Source organism: Camarhynchus parvulus, chromosome 3, assembly GCF_901933205.1.
Source record: "Camarhynchus parvulus chromosome 3, STF_HiC, whole genome shotgun sequence".
NCBI lineage: Eukaryota > Metazoa > Chordata > Aves > Passeriformes > Thraupidae > Camarhynchus > Camarhynchus parvulus.
The window spans coordinates 52,708,156-52,720,703 of NC_044573.1; the positions used below are offsets into that span (position 1 = coordinate 52,708,156).

A 12,548-nucleotide genomic window follows, 5' to 3' on the forward strand; every position below is an offset into this window, starting at 1 on the left:
GGTAGGGAGGAAGGGGAAGCTAAGGAGCCACATAGCTGAACTGCTCTTCCTACCACAGAAAATCCTCTTTTCAAGCTCCTAAAAAGGTATCACCTATAGGTTCTCCACCTCATCAAATGCAGGGCCAGAGCTGTACTTAAAGTGCACCCCAAGCTCAAGAAATGATAATTAAAAGTACTGTTATTTACAGTTGTCTTAAGCTTCCATTTTTTTGACCCAAGCAGAACAACGAGTTTGGATAGGGGAAAATTAAGCATTGCCACAGCACTTGCACTCAGCAATGTATTCCCACCCACTTTTCTCTTTCTGGTGTTGTGTGTGTCCATCTCCTCCCCAACACTGTCTCCTGGAGGGCTGTAAAGCAATTCTAGATGCGTGTCTGCTCCCACACAGACTGAAAGAGGTGCACTGAACTCCTCTAGCTCATCTCATACTTACTTTCCATTGGGTAATCTCTGAATTAATAAAACTGGAACAAAAGAAAACCTCACAAATGCACTGGCAGAAAAACCCTGATAAATGTTTAAATTATTAAAAATCCAATATTTCAGAATGCATAACACAATAAAAAGAGTATGACTACCCCATACAAAAGACTGCTAGGATAAATGGTCTTGCATTGAACAGATTTCCACTGTATGAAATAACGAATGGCTGAATTATCTGAACAAAAAAACCTCTGTGAATCTTCCTTTAAACTGGTTATTCCTTAGGAATACATAAATCTTCTTAGGCAGGGCACTCTGCCATCTGTTTGCTGTTGGTTATTTTTGCAGCTCTGGGGGCCAACGGAAAAGGGTGGAAAAATTACTTCTGCTAATAGCAAAACAGAATTTATAGCACAGTTTCAATGCTCAGAAGTAATTTTATTTCAGCAAGCCAGACAAAACACATAACTACACAAACAAAACATAATATTACCTGGGACAGCTCTGGTGGGGAAAAAGCAAGCTATTATCTAATGCTCTTTTCAATAGCTTGTCCCTCTTCATCCAGATGGTGCAGTGTGCTGTCTGGGCTAGCCAAAAGCTTCCAGGCCAGAACTGGAAAAAGCCTTTTTTTTTTTTTTTTGTTAATTTCTCTCTCTCTTTTAAAAAAAATCTTACTGATTAGCAGCTTCCTTTCTTGCTAACCAAAATGGCAACAATGTTCTTGAAATATAAGACACTGTTCAGTGTCTCAGCAGCTCCTATGTAGGGGAAAGAAACTCTGGACATACTAGACACTAGCATCTCACTGTGGCTATTTTCTTCCAAAGACACAGGAACATACAGAATTGACAGGGAGAAAAGACAGCAAAAGATGCAAAGGACGAAAGAATTATACAGGCTCAGAGGGGTAGAGCAAAAGATGTGAAAAACCTGGCTCTTGGTAAAACACAATTTAGGTAGTAAGGCATTTCTTAAGAAATAAATAAAAGTAGAAACAAAACCAAATAAGAAACAATATCATATTACCTTAGCACAACCTATTCAGCTTTCAGAAAAGATTTCCAAACCCCCAACATTTCTAAAAGGGATAATGTAATCAATAAGGCATGCACAGAAACTCCATGACTGGAATAAGTACTTGGGACGATCCGCTTCAGGGTCATTGAAACTCCATCCAAACACAGCCCAATCAAAGAATTGATCTTTGCTCAAGTATTATCTTGAACGAGGATAATTGTTAGGAATTCAAGCTGAGTATGGACCATGAAGCACATTTGTGCAAAACTGTATTCACCTGTCTTCAGAGTCACACACAAAGCTACAAGCAATTCTGAACTCATAAATCATGACATGAAGGATAAATCCAGGAGCTACACTGGATATGCTTTTTTTTTTTTGCAAGAGGAAGTTATGGTAAAATTTTATATGCTGATACTAAATGAGGAAATGCTATAAAAATTTTGGAAACGGTAAATATGACCTATGTTTTCCAAACAGAATAATTATGTTAAGTGCTCACCTTACAGAATCTTCAAGTCAGAGCAAGTGCACATATCTTTTTTTAAATGACTACCACATTAAATATCTGAAATTGCAACCTTAGCAAGTAAAATGCTGAAAACCAAAAGCAACCCCTTAAAACAAGAAGCTGTTCTCCTTCCCTTTCTTGCAGACACATGCACACAAATATACATATACTTGCTAGTCAACACCTACATCAAGCTGAGTCCAAGAGGTGCTGGAACTATGCAAAACACTGTACTCATCTACGTGCGGTGCAGAAGGACTTAATGAAAAATGTATCAGTTACTGTACAAAAAAATCCAGAGCACCTTAGCCTGATTTCAATTCACTCCAAACTACCCAACAGGGGTGAATCAAATGAAGAAGGATGTTCCTCTGCCACCAGCCCAGGCTGATAGTGTTGAGCAGGATTATGGAGGAAGGTCACTGCTGGAAGGTTACTCACCATTACCTGCCGAGCTGTTCACCATGTTGGGTGCCATGCTGTAAGGAGGAGCCTGTGGGTTCATCAGGCCAGAGCTGTTGTTCATTGGCTGAGTGTAGGGGGAGCTGGAGCCCATAATCCCACTCTGATTCATGGCAGGAAAATTGCCTTGCCTAGGAGGGGGAAGCACACATACAATACCTCATTACAGACCTCATTGCTGAAGATGCTGTGGTTTGTCACAGAGCACATCACCTATTGTTTGTAAGGAGAAAGCAGGTAATTAGTTCACTTTACCTACGTGGGGAGCTTTGAGTTCGTCTTGAGCTAATTATCATAGATGCGAAATAGAATTGGACTGAAGACTAATTTCAAGACATGTACAGAGTCTTTCTATGTCACTATCAATCAGAAGAAAAATACAGCTCACATTATATACCCTATGACTAGACAGCAATATGATCAGGACTCAAAATTAGAATCTAGCTTTGGCATAAAAAAACCCCCAGCACATCACCATTCTTACCATTTTGACCATGTAATAGCAATCCTCACCTGCCATAATAAACAGTGAAATGACCAAAGAAAAATGGGTACCATAGATTTAGTTTCTGATTTCTGCATTTGTTGTTATTATGTTGAACATGTGTCATCTATGCCCAATCTTTCAAAAACCTCCATACATATTCCTCTTCACTGAAACAAGAAACCTCAGCAGAACTATTTTGCTTTTGAAAATTAATAGCATATTTGTATAATGCTTGTATAACTGAGACTTAAATTTGTCTCAAAAACTGCCCTAAATGAAGCCCTTGCTTCATAATTCTCCACATGTTCAGACCAAGCATTTTGAAAGACTAAAATTTATCTACTTTTAAGTTCTAAGAAGTATCTAAGTATGCTTGGTACCTGATTTGTCAAATTCTATAGACAAACTGAGGTATAAGGAAGAAAATAATCTAATTCAAGTAAGCATGACAACCCAATGTAATGCATGATTCCACTTCAAAAATAACCTTTTATTCTTTTAATACATATAACAATTACCTACCTTTTCTTAGTATAGTTGAAGACTGCATGTATTATCATATGTATATGAGTAACACTTATACATATAAAATAATACATATGAATAAAACACACAGAAAAAATGCTTACTTGTATATTCATAGGAAAATACATAGGAAAATACAAAACTCATATCTCTTTCTTCAGTGTGCCCCCTGTACATTTCTGCTGCTTTTCCAAATAAAAGAAACAAGAAAGCAATCACCCTTTTACACAGTTTTAGTACCTGTTAACTTTTATTCCTTACAAAAAATGAAGCACTTAATTTCATCCTAAAGGAAGGGGAAGCTGAATGTCCGGGTAGCAAAATGAGAGTTTTGGTAGAAATTCTACTTTTAATTATTTAACAGTATTCAAATCAAAAAAGACAACTCCTAAATCAAGAACCCTGAATAACTTCAATGGTTTCTTGTCTTCTCCAAACTCATGGCAGATTCTTAACACAATTGGTAGAAGCAGATTTCTTTTTTAGGAGGTACAGGAGGAAGACCATTAAAGCACTATTTGGCCTAATTTTTCTTGACACACTGTGAATTTCTTCAAAGGAAAAGAGAACGTGTTATCTAAATAAAGCATCTTTTTCCAAGTCAGTTTTGTCCTTTGCTCTCTGAAGACAAACTTTTCTTCACTCTTGCAAAGAGGCAAAGGCTTTCTTTTGATATGAAGGAGATAACTGCCATACAATGTCATTTCCCAGATGAAGCTTGCAACAAGAAGTGGAGGGAAAAGATTTAAAATGCACAGTGGTGCAATGCTCCAAGGGAAATTACAAAGGGAAAAGAGAAGAGCAGAACGATTTGGCAACAACTATAAATGATTTCAGTCACACAACCAAGCTTTTCTTATGTAAATACAGTATCTTAAACCCACCCCCCCCCCTTCTAGCTGAAAATTGCTGTATTTCAGCAAATGCAGTTAACTGAGAAATGCTTTCTATGCTGGATAAGCAAGGTCCTTTCTGTTACTGGGTAAAGTTACTAGTGAAGATGAAAAAAATGTGCAAGCGTACTTTCATACTTTAAAAAAGAAGTAATGGGTTTTCAGAGGTTCTTTTATGGAGTAAGGCTAGGATCCTGGAAAAGGCAAGTCTCTACAGGTATCTATCTCTTTAATGCCCTTCTTTTACTTTAAAAATACACAGGAGACACACACCTTGCAGGTAAGCTGAAATTGGTCCTTACCTACCAATATTTCAATAGTATTACTTCCTAGCATGTGTATCTTCTAACCTGTGGGGCTGTTCATTGTCTCAAATTGAGGTACAACCTATTTCATGCTACCCACAATGGACATCAATCTCAATTGCAGCTCATGCAAGCACACTGCTGTACAACAGCTTTAAATCAAAAAGTAGGAAACTATTTCCAGTTTAGACCGAGAGTGGGAATTAAATAAAAAGAATATACAGGCTTTGGCCAGGACAGCAAGAAAACATCTGAAGTCTAAAAAAATTGCTTCTGCACCCAGAAGAACTTGAATGGCAGAACCTAATTCTGAAATTTCATCGGGCAAGGCAATAGCTTTCCGTTTCATCCTCCTATGTAATGTTGCACTTGGAACAGACACAACTCTCTGTCTCTGGAAAGAGCCCAGCAAGTGAAAAGACTCAGCACCATCCCTGGCAGGACTTTGTCCTTTCCCAGCCCCCTATCAAAGCCCTGACCGCAGCACACATGAGCTAATTCAGTAACACTGAAAGGACATCCTGTCAGAGTAAATGCTGTTTTATTATCAGATTGGGTGCAGTGAGCAGTACAGAGCTCCTCCACATATTATTTTGCTCTATGATAGCTTGGAATGGAAAGTTTCTTTAGGGAGAAATAATCAGGTATTACTTCAGCCTTTAATTCTCACTCCACAGTAGGCCCCCTTTGAGTAAAGACTGCCGACTGTGACAAATTGTGCTGCATCAGTGCTATAATATGAAGTGGAGTCCATTAAGAACTGAGCTGAGATCACCAAACTCATTTTGATTAACCTCCAGGTCACTAAACACTTATAAATATGTTACACAGCAGCTGCTAAACATATTTATATATGCTTAAGGTCACAGCATCATCTGTTGGTTGTTGGAGTTAAGTCAAAAATCTTATGTTTCCTTCTGTGCTGCTTTTAGTTAAGGCATATCCAACATACTACAGTACTAGACTCTCTCCTACATTTCCCAATTCCCTCCTCCATTTTTCCAGGATGCTAAATAAAAATCAAGCCTTTAAAAGCAGTCTGCTGTACACGTAGTGACATCTAATGGCAAAAATTCAACTGGCCAGCTATGAATTTTATAGCAGTACAAACTCAGCTAAGTATACAGTTTTACAGTATTTGCCACATAAACACCAAGGGCTGGGTTGCTTAGGGATGATGCAATTAGGAATAATAGGAAGAAATTAAGAAAAGATACACTTAAGTTTAGTAGAATGAAAAGATGTCTTCCTGGTGAGATACAGTTACCCTCCAAGGGAACAAAGGAAACCTCAACTCCTGATATTTCTGCATGCAGGCAAGTAATATACAATAATATACAAATACATTAAAATGTATTGGTCAGAGAAACCCTGCACTGTGTATGAACTAGAGTATCTGCTCTTGCAATACCTTGATCCCAGATAATGTATTTTTCCCCATTTAGAAGAACAAGCAGCCAGGCCAATACAAATTTGGGATTATGCTATCCATTTAAACACAATACCTAAGGTTACAATTTTTTTTTCTGCTCTATTGCTACAAGTAGATCTTGAAGAGTTTGGCAGTTTTAAGAGATTTAAAGTGGAAGAGAGGAATCTGCTTGCTTTCTACGGTTTATTTACTCTGCTGACAATTTAGCAATGCATCATGCCAGAGCCAGTTGTTATGCCTGAGGAAAGGGCTGCCACCTCAGGGAACTTGGAGAAGCTGGAGGAATGTGCTGACAGGAACCTTGTAAAAGTCAACAGGGACAAGTGCAAGGTCCTGAACCTGGGAAGGATGAGCCCCCTGCAGTGGTGCCAGCTGGGATTTGACCAGAGGGAGCAGCTTTGCTGAGAAGTCCCTGGGCATCTTGGGAGAGAGAGCTGAGCATAAGCCAGCAGTCTGCCCTGGCAGCAAAGAGGGCCAACAACATCCTGGGCTGTGCGACAAGGTGCAGAGTTGGGAGATGGAAGAAACTGATCATCTCCTCCTTCCTCAGGACTCACTGGACTCCATCTAGAGCACCATGTTCAGTTTTGGATCCCCAGAAAAGAAAAGATGATGATAAACTAGAGTGAGCAGAGAACCCCTTATATGGCCAGGGCTTGAGCACTGACCCTGGAAGGGCTGAAGATGAGGCCTTATTCAGCCTGGGGCAGAGACAGCTGTTGAGAGGAACCTACAGCAGCCCCATAGCACCTAAAAGGAGGTCAGCAAGAAGATAAAACTGGCCTTTTCAGTGGGCATGGTGGGGGGACAAGACACCTCGGGCAAGAGTGAAAACACATCAAGTTTAGACTGGATGCAAGGAAACCATTTTCCTAGTGAAAATACTGAGAGACTACATCTGGTGGCCCAAAGGGCAATCTCTGCCTTTGGAGATTTTGAAGACCCAAACAGGGTAATGCCCTAAGCTCTAAGATGAACCTGATGAGGAGAAGGTTGGACTAAACATTCCTCTCCTGAGGTTCCTTTCCAGCTTGAATGATCCTATAATCTTAGCTTGTCGGCTTCACTGTGCTGTTGACAGTCTGGTGTACTACTGGGTCCAAAATACAACTGCTCAAATTCAAACCGTTCCCTTTTAAGAAGTTCTTCTGATCTTTTGGTTTCCTTCATTTGCAATCTACCCAAAGCTTAATCTGCACTTAATCTCTTTTTGCTGCAAAACAAGTAGCATCAGATCTAATTGTGTCTTCTGAGCTAATGCAGAAGTCTGTGTATTTAAAAAGAGGAGTTGACACGCAAGATCTGGTCATCGTTAAAAAGCACAACAAAGAAATTGTTAGAAAGAACAGCACTGACAGTACACAGGAGCACATGAGTGATCACAGCTGCTGAACACTCTCTTATACTGAAATGCCTTCCTCCAATTGGACCTGAAATCCTTAGTAAATTTATCTGTTGTCTCCAACTGCGACACAGAAGTCACTCTACAGCCCTTGCGCTTCATAGAACTTCCTGATACGTGATTTAGTACCTTCTCAGTTTTGTCACCTGATGCAAGACTTATACTGTCATCTTCCTTCTCTCTTCTTATTGAAAAAAATATGAATTCACTAACAAGTTGAGTTCAGATGGGTATGTGGTTTACCTATGGCTAGTGACAGAAGTGGATTATGCTTCTCAACAAGGCAAGAAATGAAGACACGACTTTTCTTATGGAAACGTGTCAAAGCTCAGGGTGTTCTGTGTACACAGAGATCAAGTTCTAAAACTTTCTGTGGATTTCCTAAAAGGCACCTGGTGCCTTGTACTCTTCTCTCTACAACACCAGAGCAAAGCCCTTCATACAGTCAGAAAAAGTGAACCAGCTTCTGTAATGAGCCCTGTGGCAACCTGAGCACAGGAGGCAAGTCCAACATGGAAATGTATAGGGAACAGAAGAAAGCTTCAGAGGTGGAAAGTATAGAGGTGATGGAGGTGAGGAGATATTGGGGCATAGAAAATGGAAACAAAGGAGACAGTAGAAGGAAATTAAGAAGGAAAAATTATTGGGAGCATTCTCACTAGGTGCCAAAGGTTTTTAGGGCAAAGAGGATGACAGGTGCACAGGAGAAGGCAGATGAAACAGAGATGCAGGAGAAGGAGAAACACACAGAATGCTGCTACTTCCAGGGTAAACACAGGTTATGGTCCCTCTAGCAAAGTGAAGCCTCTTAGTCAGATATGCCTGAAGGAAGGAAGGAAGGGATTCACAGGAAGCTTCCAAAGCAGGGTGCTATGAGACATGTGCTTTCCCTCAGCTCGTGCACTCTGTCCTGAGGTAGGGCCAGGCTCTGAAGTGTCCACCTTGGCCAAATGCTGGGGGGGCCCCAGTCCAAATGTGGCACAACAGAGCAATGCTGAAGGGGCAAGAGCACAGATGGAGCACACAGCCCAGGCAGGGAAGAGATGGCATTGAGTCACACTGCACAAATCCTGGCAGTCACAAACTCCCATCAGTTTTTAGTTAAGCACTTGGGCACTGTGCTTCCTGACACTTGACACAGCGTGCACCTAATGTGGGGATTTCTCCCAGTTCTGCTGCTCTAAGTGCTGGACCTGACAAACTATCCTGCTACTGTGACCTGGCCACCTGAGCAGCTGGCTGGTGAAAAAAAAAAGGCCCCCAGGTTTGCCATTTCGGCTCCAGATCTTTAACCTACATCAGTTTTGCAGTGAATGCACTGCAGCACCTCAGGGGAGTAATTTGTGTAAACATTTTAAAAGGAACATTTTTTCTTTTAATGCTGACACACTGCTAAGGTGGCTACTTGATTACAAACTGTGAAAATGACTGTGTTAGGCTGCACTCACAAATCACAGTGTACTGACCAAATTGCCCTGTGCTTATCTGTGCCAGGTCTGCAGCATGACAATATTTCCTCTCTCTTTTAAATGTCAAAGTATGATTTGGGGGGTTGTTATTTAAACACACTGACCTGCACAATAACCAGAAGTACTTTATTTAAATCTGTCTTGAGCTGGGACTAGCCTTAAGCGCTTATAATCTGTCACACTTTGACACCAAATGGGTTATTATAATGAGAGTAATTCAGGAGTGAGACCTGTGAATGCTTTCTCCCTGGAGAATTTACACATAAACATGTGCAGGCAGATACATATGCTCTTTTGTTATGGATTTTCCTTCTTGCTACATTATGGGCTTCCTTGGAGAAGTGAAATCATTTCTATTGTCAGCGGATATGGGAGAACTGAAGAAGGGAGAAGAGAGCGAGGGAAAATAAACCCCAACATTGCTTACTTTGTTCTGCCTGGAGGTTCACAGCACTCTTAGCAAAGGCCAAGACAAATGAAGCCTGAATATTGGCTTGAGCAGCTATAAAATGGCATTGAAGGCAGTTCGCACGTGAATAAAACAAATTAATTTAACATCATTATATGTGAAAGCAAAGTATCTTCTTCTTGTTAGTTGCTACTGTAAGTATACTAACCTGGACTTACATGTCCTCCTCTGTTCAGCGGGGAAGTTCACCAACTGTAATAACAAAGTTTCAGAAAAGCAAAAGCTTTTCTGAAACTTTGTTATTACAGAAGCTGCTGATGTGGCAGGTATTAGGTCTGCCACAAGACTTTCTGCCATTTTTCAGGCTAGAAAGAAAGAGAAAATTTTACACCTGTGCATGTCTACTGGTGTGAAAATGGGAGGCCTAAGTTCTGAAATACACTGACAAAGCACAGGGAAACATAAATGAAAAAGTAGATTTGTACTGAGGAGTGTGTGTGTGTACGTGTCTGCTGACAAGAGGTACACAGAACTAACACAGAACTGTTCTTCTCAATAACCAGGCCTAAATGCTAATGCTAAAATGGGGGAATAATTCTAACACTGTAATTATGTGATAGTGCAAATCGCCTTGTAATCCACTGCAGGTGGACCAAGTACACTGCCTGATTTCTTCATCTGGCTGATCCAAATATTGTTGTGTAAGAGACTTTTAAAAAGAGTAACAGAAATAGCCTTTCTAAATATATTATCTTTCCTCTGATTTATACAACTACTGGTGCCTTTACCATCATCTCCATTGCTTGGATTTTACTAAAAACCAATCAAAGAGAGGAAGGAACTTAAAAATTAGTTGCTCATACCACACTGATTCAATGCTGAGCTACTCAGGAAAAATCACAGATACCTATTGTTGGTTTACAAGCTGTTGTCATCACATTAACCCTTTTTCCAGTGAAAACATCTGCCCAATGGGCTACTACTCAGTAGTCATTTAAAGCCCAACAAAAAAGTAGTGTCACACCACATGGAACTCTGGAAGAGCAACATAAGAGGCATGTGTAATTCATGAGTAATAATGCTAATAACAACACAACTACCCAACATTTGCACAGCTGAATGCATACTGGGATCAGAATAAATCTCCCTACCCCATTTTACAGATAATAAAAAACTGAGGAAGAGATCCTAGATTAATAATGGTCTAAAATATGGCCAAAAGAATAATAAAGTATTTGAATAGTGAGGAAAACACAGCACAAGCCTGTTAAAAAGAAAATAAATCGCAAACTTCATTGGATCCTAATGACAGAAGGTGTGTGACTGAAAAGTATTATTGATAGTGAAATACTGTAGGGTTTTGTTTGTTTAAGTTGCAGCCATTTGATTTTCTTTTTATAAAATTCCCTTTGTGTTAATTAAAGTAGTTTTGGTCTAAGTTTAATGGTGATCACAGCATTTGATCACCAGTCTTCAAACACACAGAGAACCCCTGAAATGCCTTTATTGCACAGCATTCTTACAAGTGCAGCAACATCTCCATATCTGAATTTATCTGGGTAAGAACAAACTAAGTTCTTGGTACTCCATGTAACCTCTACTGGATAAATACAATTATAACGCTGTGTGACAAAAACCACAGAACAACTGAAAAGTGGGCCAAGTCAAATGGCCTGGAAACCCATCAGAGCTCTGCTCTTGGTGACCTCTGTCTACCTTCCCCACATATGGATTTCTACTGCAGCTCTAACAGCAACTGCTTGCACAACTGTCCCCCTCAGATATGGTATCTGAGCACTGAGGGGATACATTTCGTAGCCCAAGTGGAGTGTGTAATGCACAAAAAAGGGCTGCTTTAATTTGTCCAGCAAGCAGGAGCATGCATGAACTGGGTTTACAGGGAAAAAAAGAAATTTGCCCTGTATGGCATGATGCTGTCAATCTGAACCAGAATGTCAAGAAGGGTGATTTAGCCTGGTGTGACTTGATGTCAAAATGGGAATGACTCATATGACTCTCACTATGCACCTTCTATTTCTGTGCATGTTTATAAATAGCTGTATTAAAAAGTGGGAAGGCCCTATGAACTCTCTCCCAGAAAGATTACTTGAAAGTGGTGAGAGTCTGTGCCCAGCACTTAAACAGCCAGAAGGTCACCAAGGTGTGGTGCTAAAAAGCTACAGGAAACTGAGGACACACTTTGTGCTTCACTAACTCAGTTTCCTCTGGTGGGACACTGTCTTGGGAGAGGTCTGACCCCTGGCTCCCTTGTCTTCCACCTGGGGACGCTGTCGGCCACCACCTTGTTACAATGTTCAGCCACGTCCCTATGCTGCTTTTGAGCACCTTTGAATGAACTGTGCCAGCAACCAACCGAAAATCTAATAATAAACCTGAGCATTTCATGCCAGCTCTCCAATGTATTTTTTCATAGTAAAATGTCATCTGGCTGACAGCAGCAGGCTGAATGCAACTGTGCATGTGCATCAGCACAGTGAGGAAGTTCTCCAGAGGGATTTTTCAGCAGACACATCTGCACTCACCTATCTTTGCCCAATGGCCTGGAGCAGTTATATGTTTATTGACATTATTACCAGCACTGTTCCCATCAGTCTCGGCTCTTTGGCACACTGGACAGTTTCACAAGAGCAATGTAGTGCACATGCTGGTATGATTTCAGCTGCCTCTTTTCTTCATCTTTGTTTCAGATGCCTGAAACCTACTGTGGCCACTGCAACAGGTATTTAACGTGTTAGTAAGATTGCCAGCCATCATTAACCAAATCTCATGCTGTTAGGTTATTATTTAATATGATTCTTACAAGGCTACTTATATGTCCAGCTAGAATTGGTGTTTCCATCTGAACTTATCAACAAACTGAAGGGCTCTTCCATTTATATTTCCCCAGGCAGCATAGCTAAAAAAAAAAAAAGTGTTTATTTTTCTCTCAAATACCACCCTTGTAAAAGAACCTAAAACCTTAAACCACCTTGAAAATCTGAAACCCTCCTACCATTTTTTATGTCCCTCCCTTTCTGTCACAAAAATCTCAGGCTGTTCAATCACAGTACCGTACTTGCACAGTGTTATGTGCCAAATCACACAGCACAGTCACAGAATTAGCTTTCTTCATGAGTCCCATTAAACAGATGGCTATCTACTTTGTTTTGGCTTTTTTTTCCTAACCACTTCTGTGATTTAAACT

At 40.3% G+C, this 12,548-nt stretch overlaps 1 protein-coding gene across 5 annotated transcripts in view; it reads right to left on the reverse strand.

Annotated features, from left to right (window-relative positions):
• Positions 1-12,548, reverse strand: part of ARID1B (AT-rich interaction domain 1B) — a 325,443-nt gene that overhangs the window by 39,257 nt on the left and 273,638 nt on the right. For 3 of the 5 annotated variants that reach the window (XM_030945679.1, XM_030945678.1, XM_030945681.1), the window contains one exon: positions 2,401-2,552. In XM_030945679.1, coding sequence (XP_030801539.1) covers positions 2,401-2,552 — 152 coding nt within the window. The remainder of the gene's footprint in view (positions 1-2,400; positions 2,553-12,548) is intronic. The other 2 variants (XM_030945680.1, XM_030945682.1) reach the window with 1 other exon arrangement.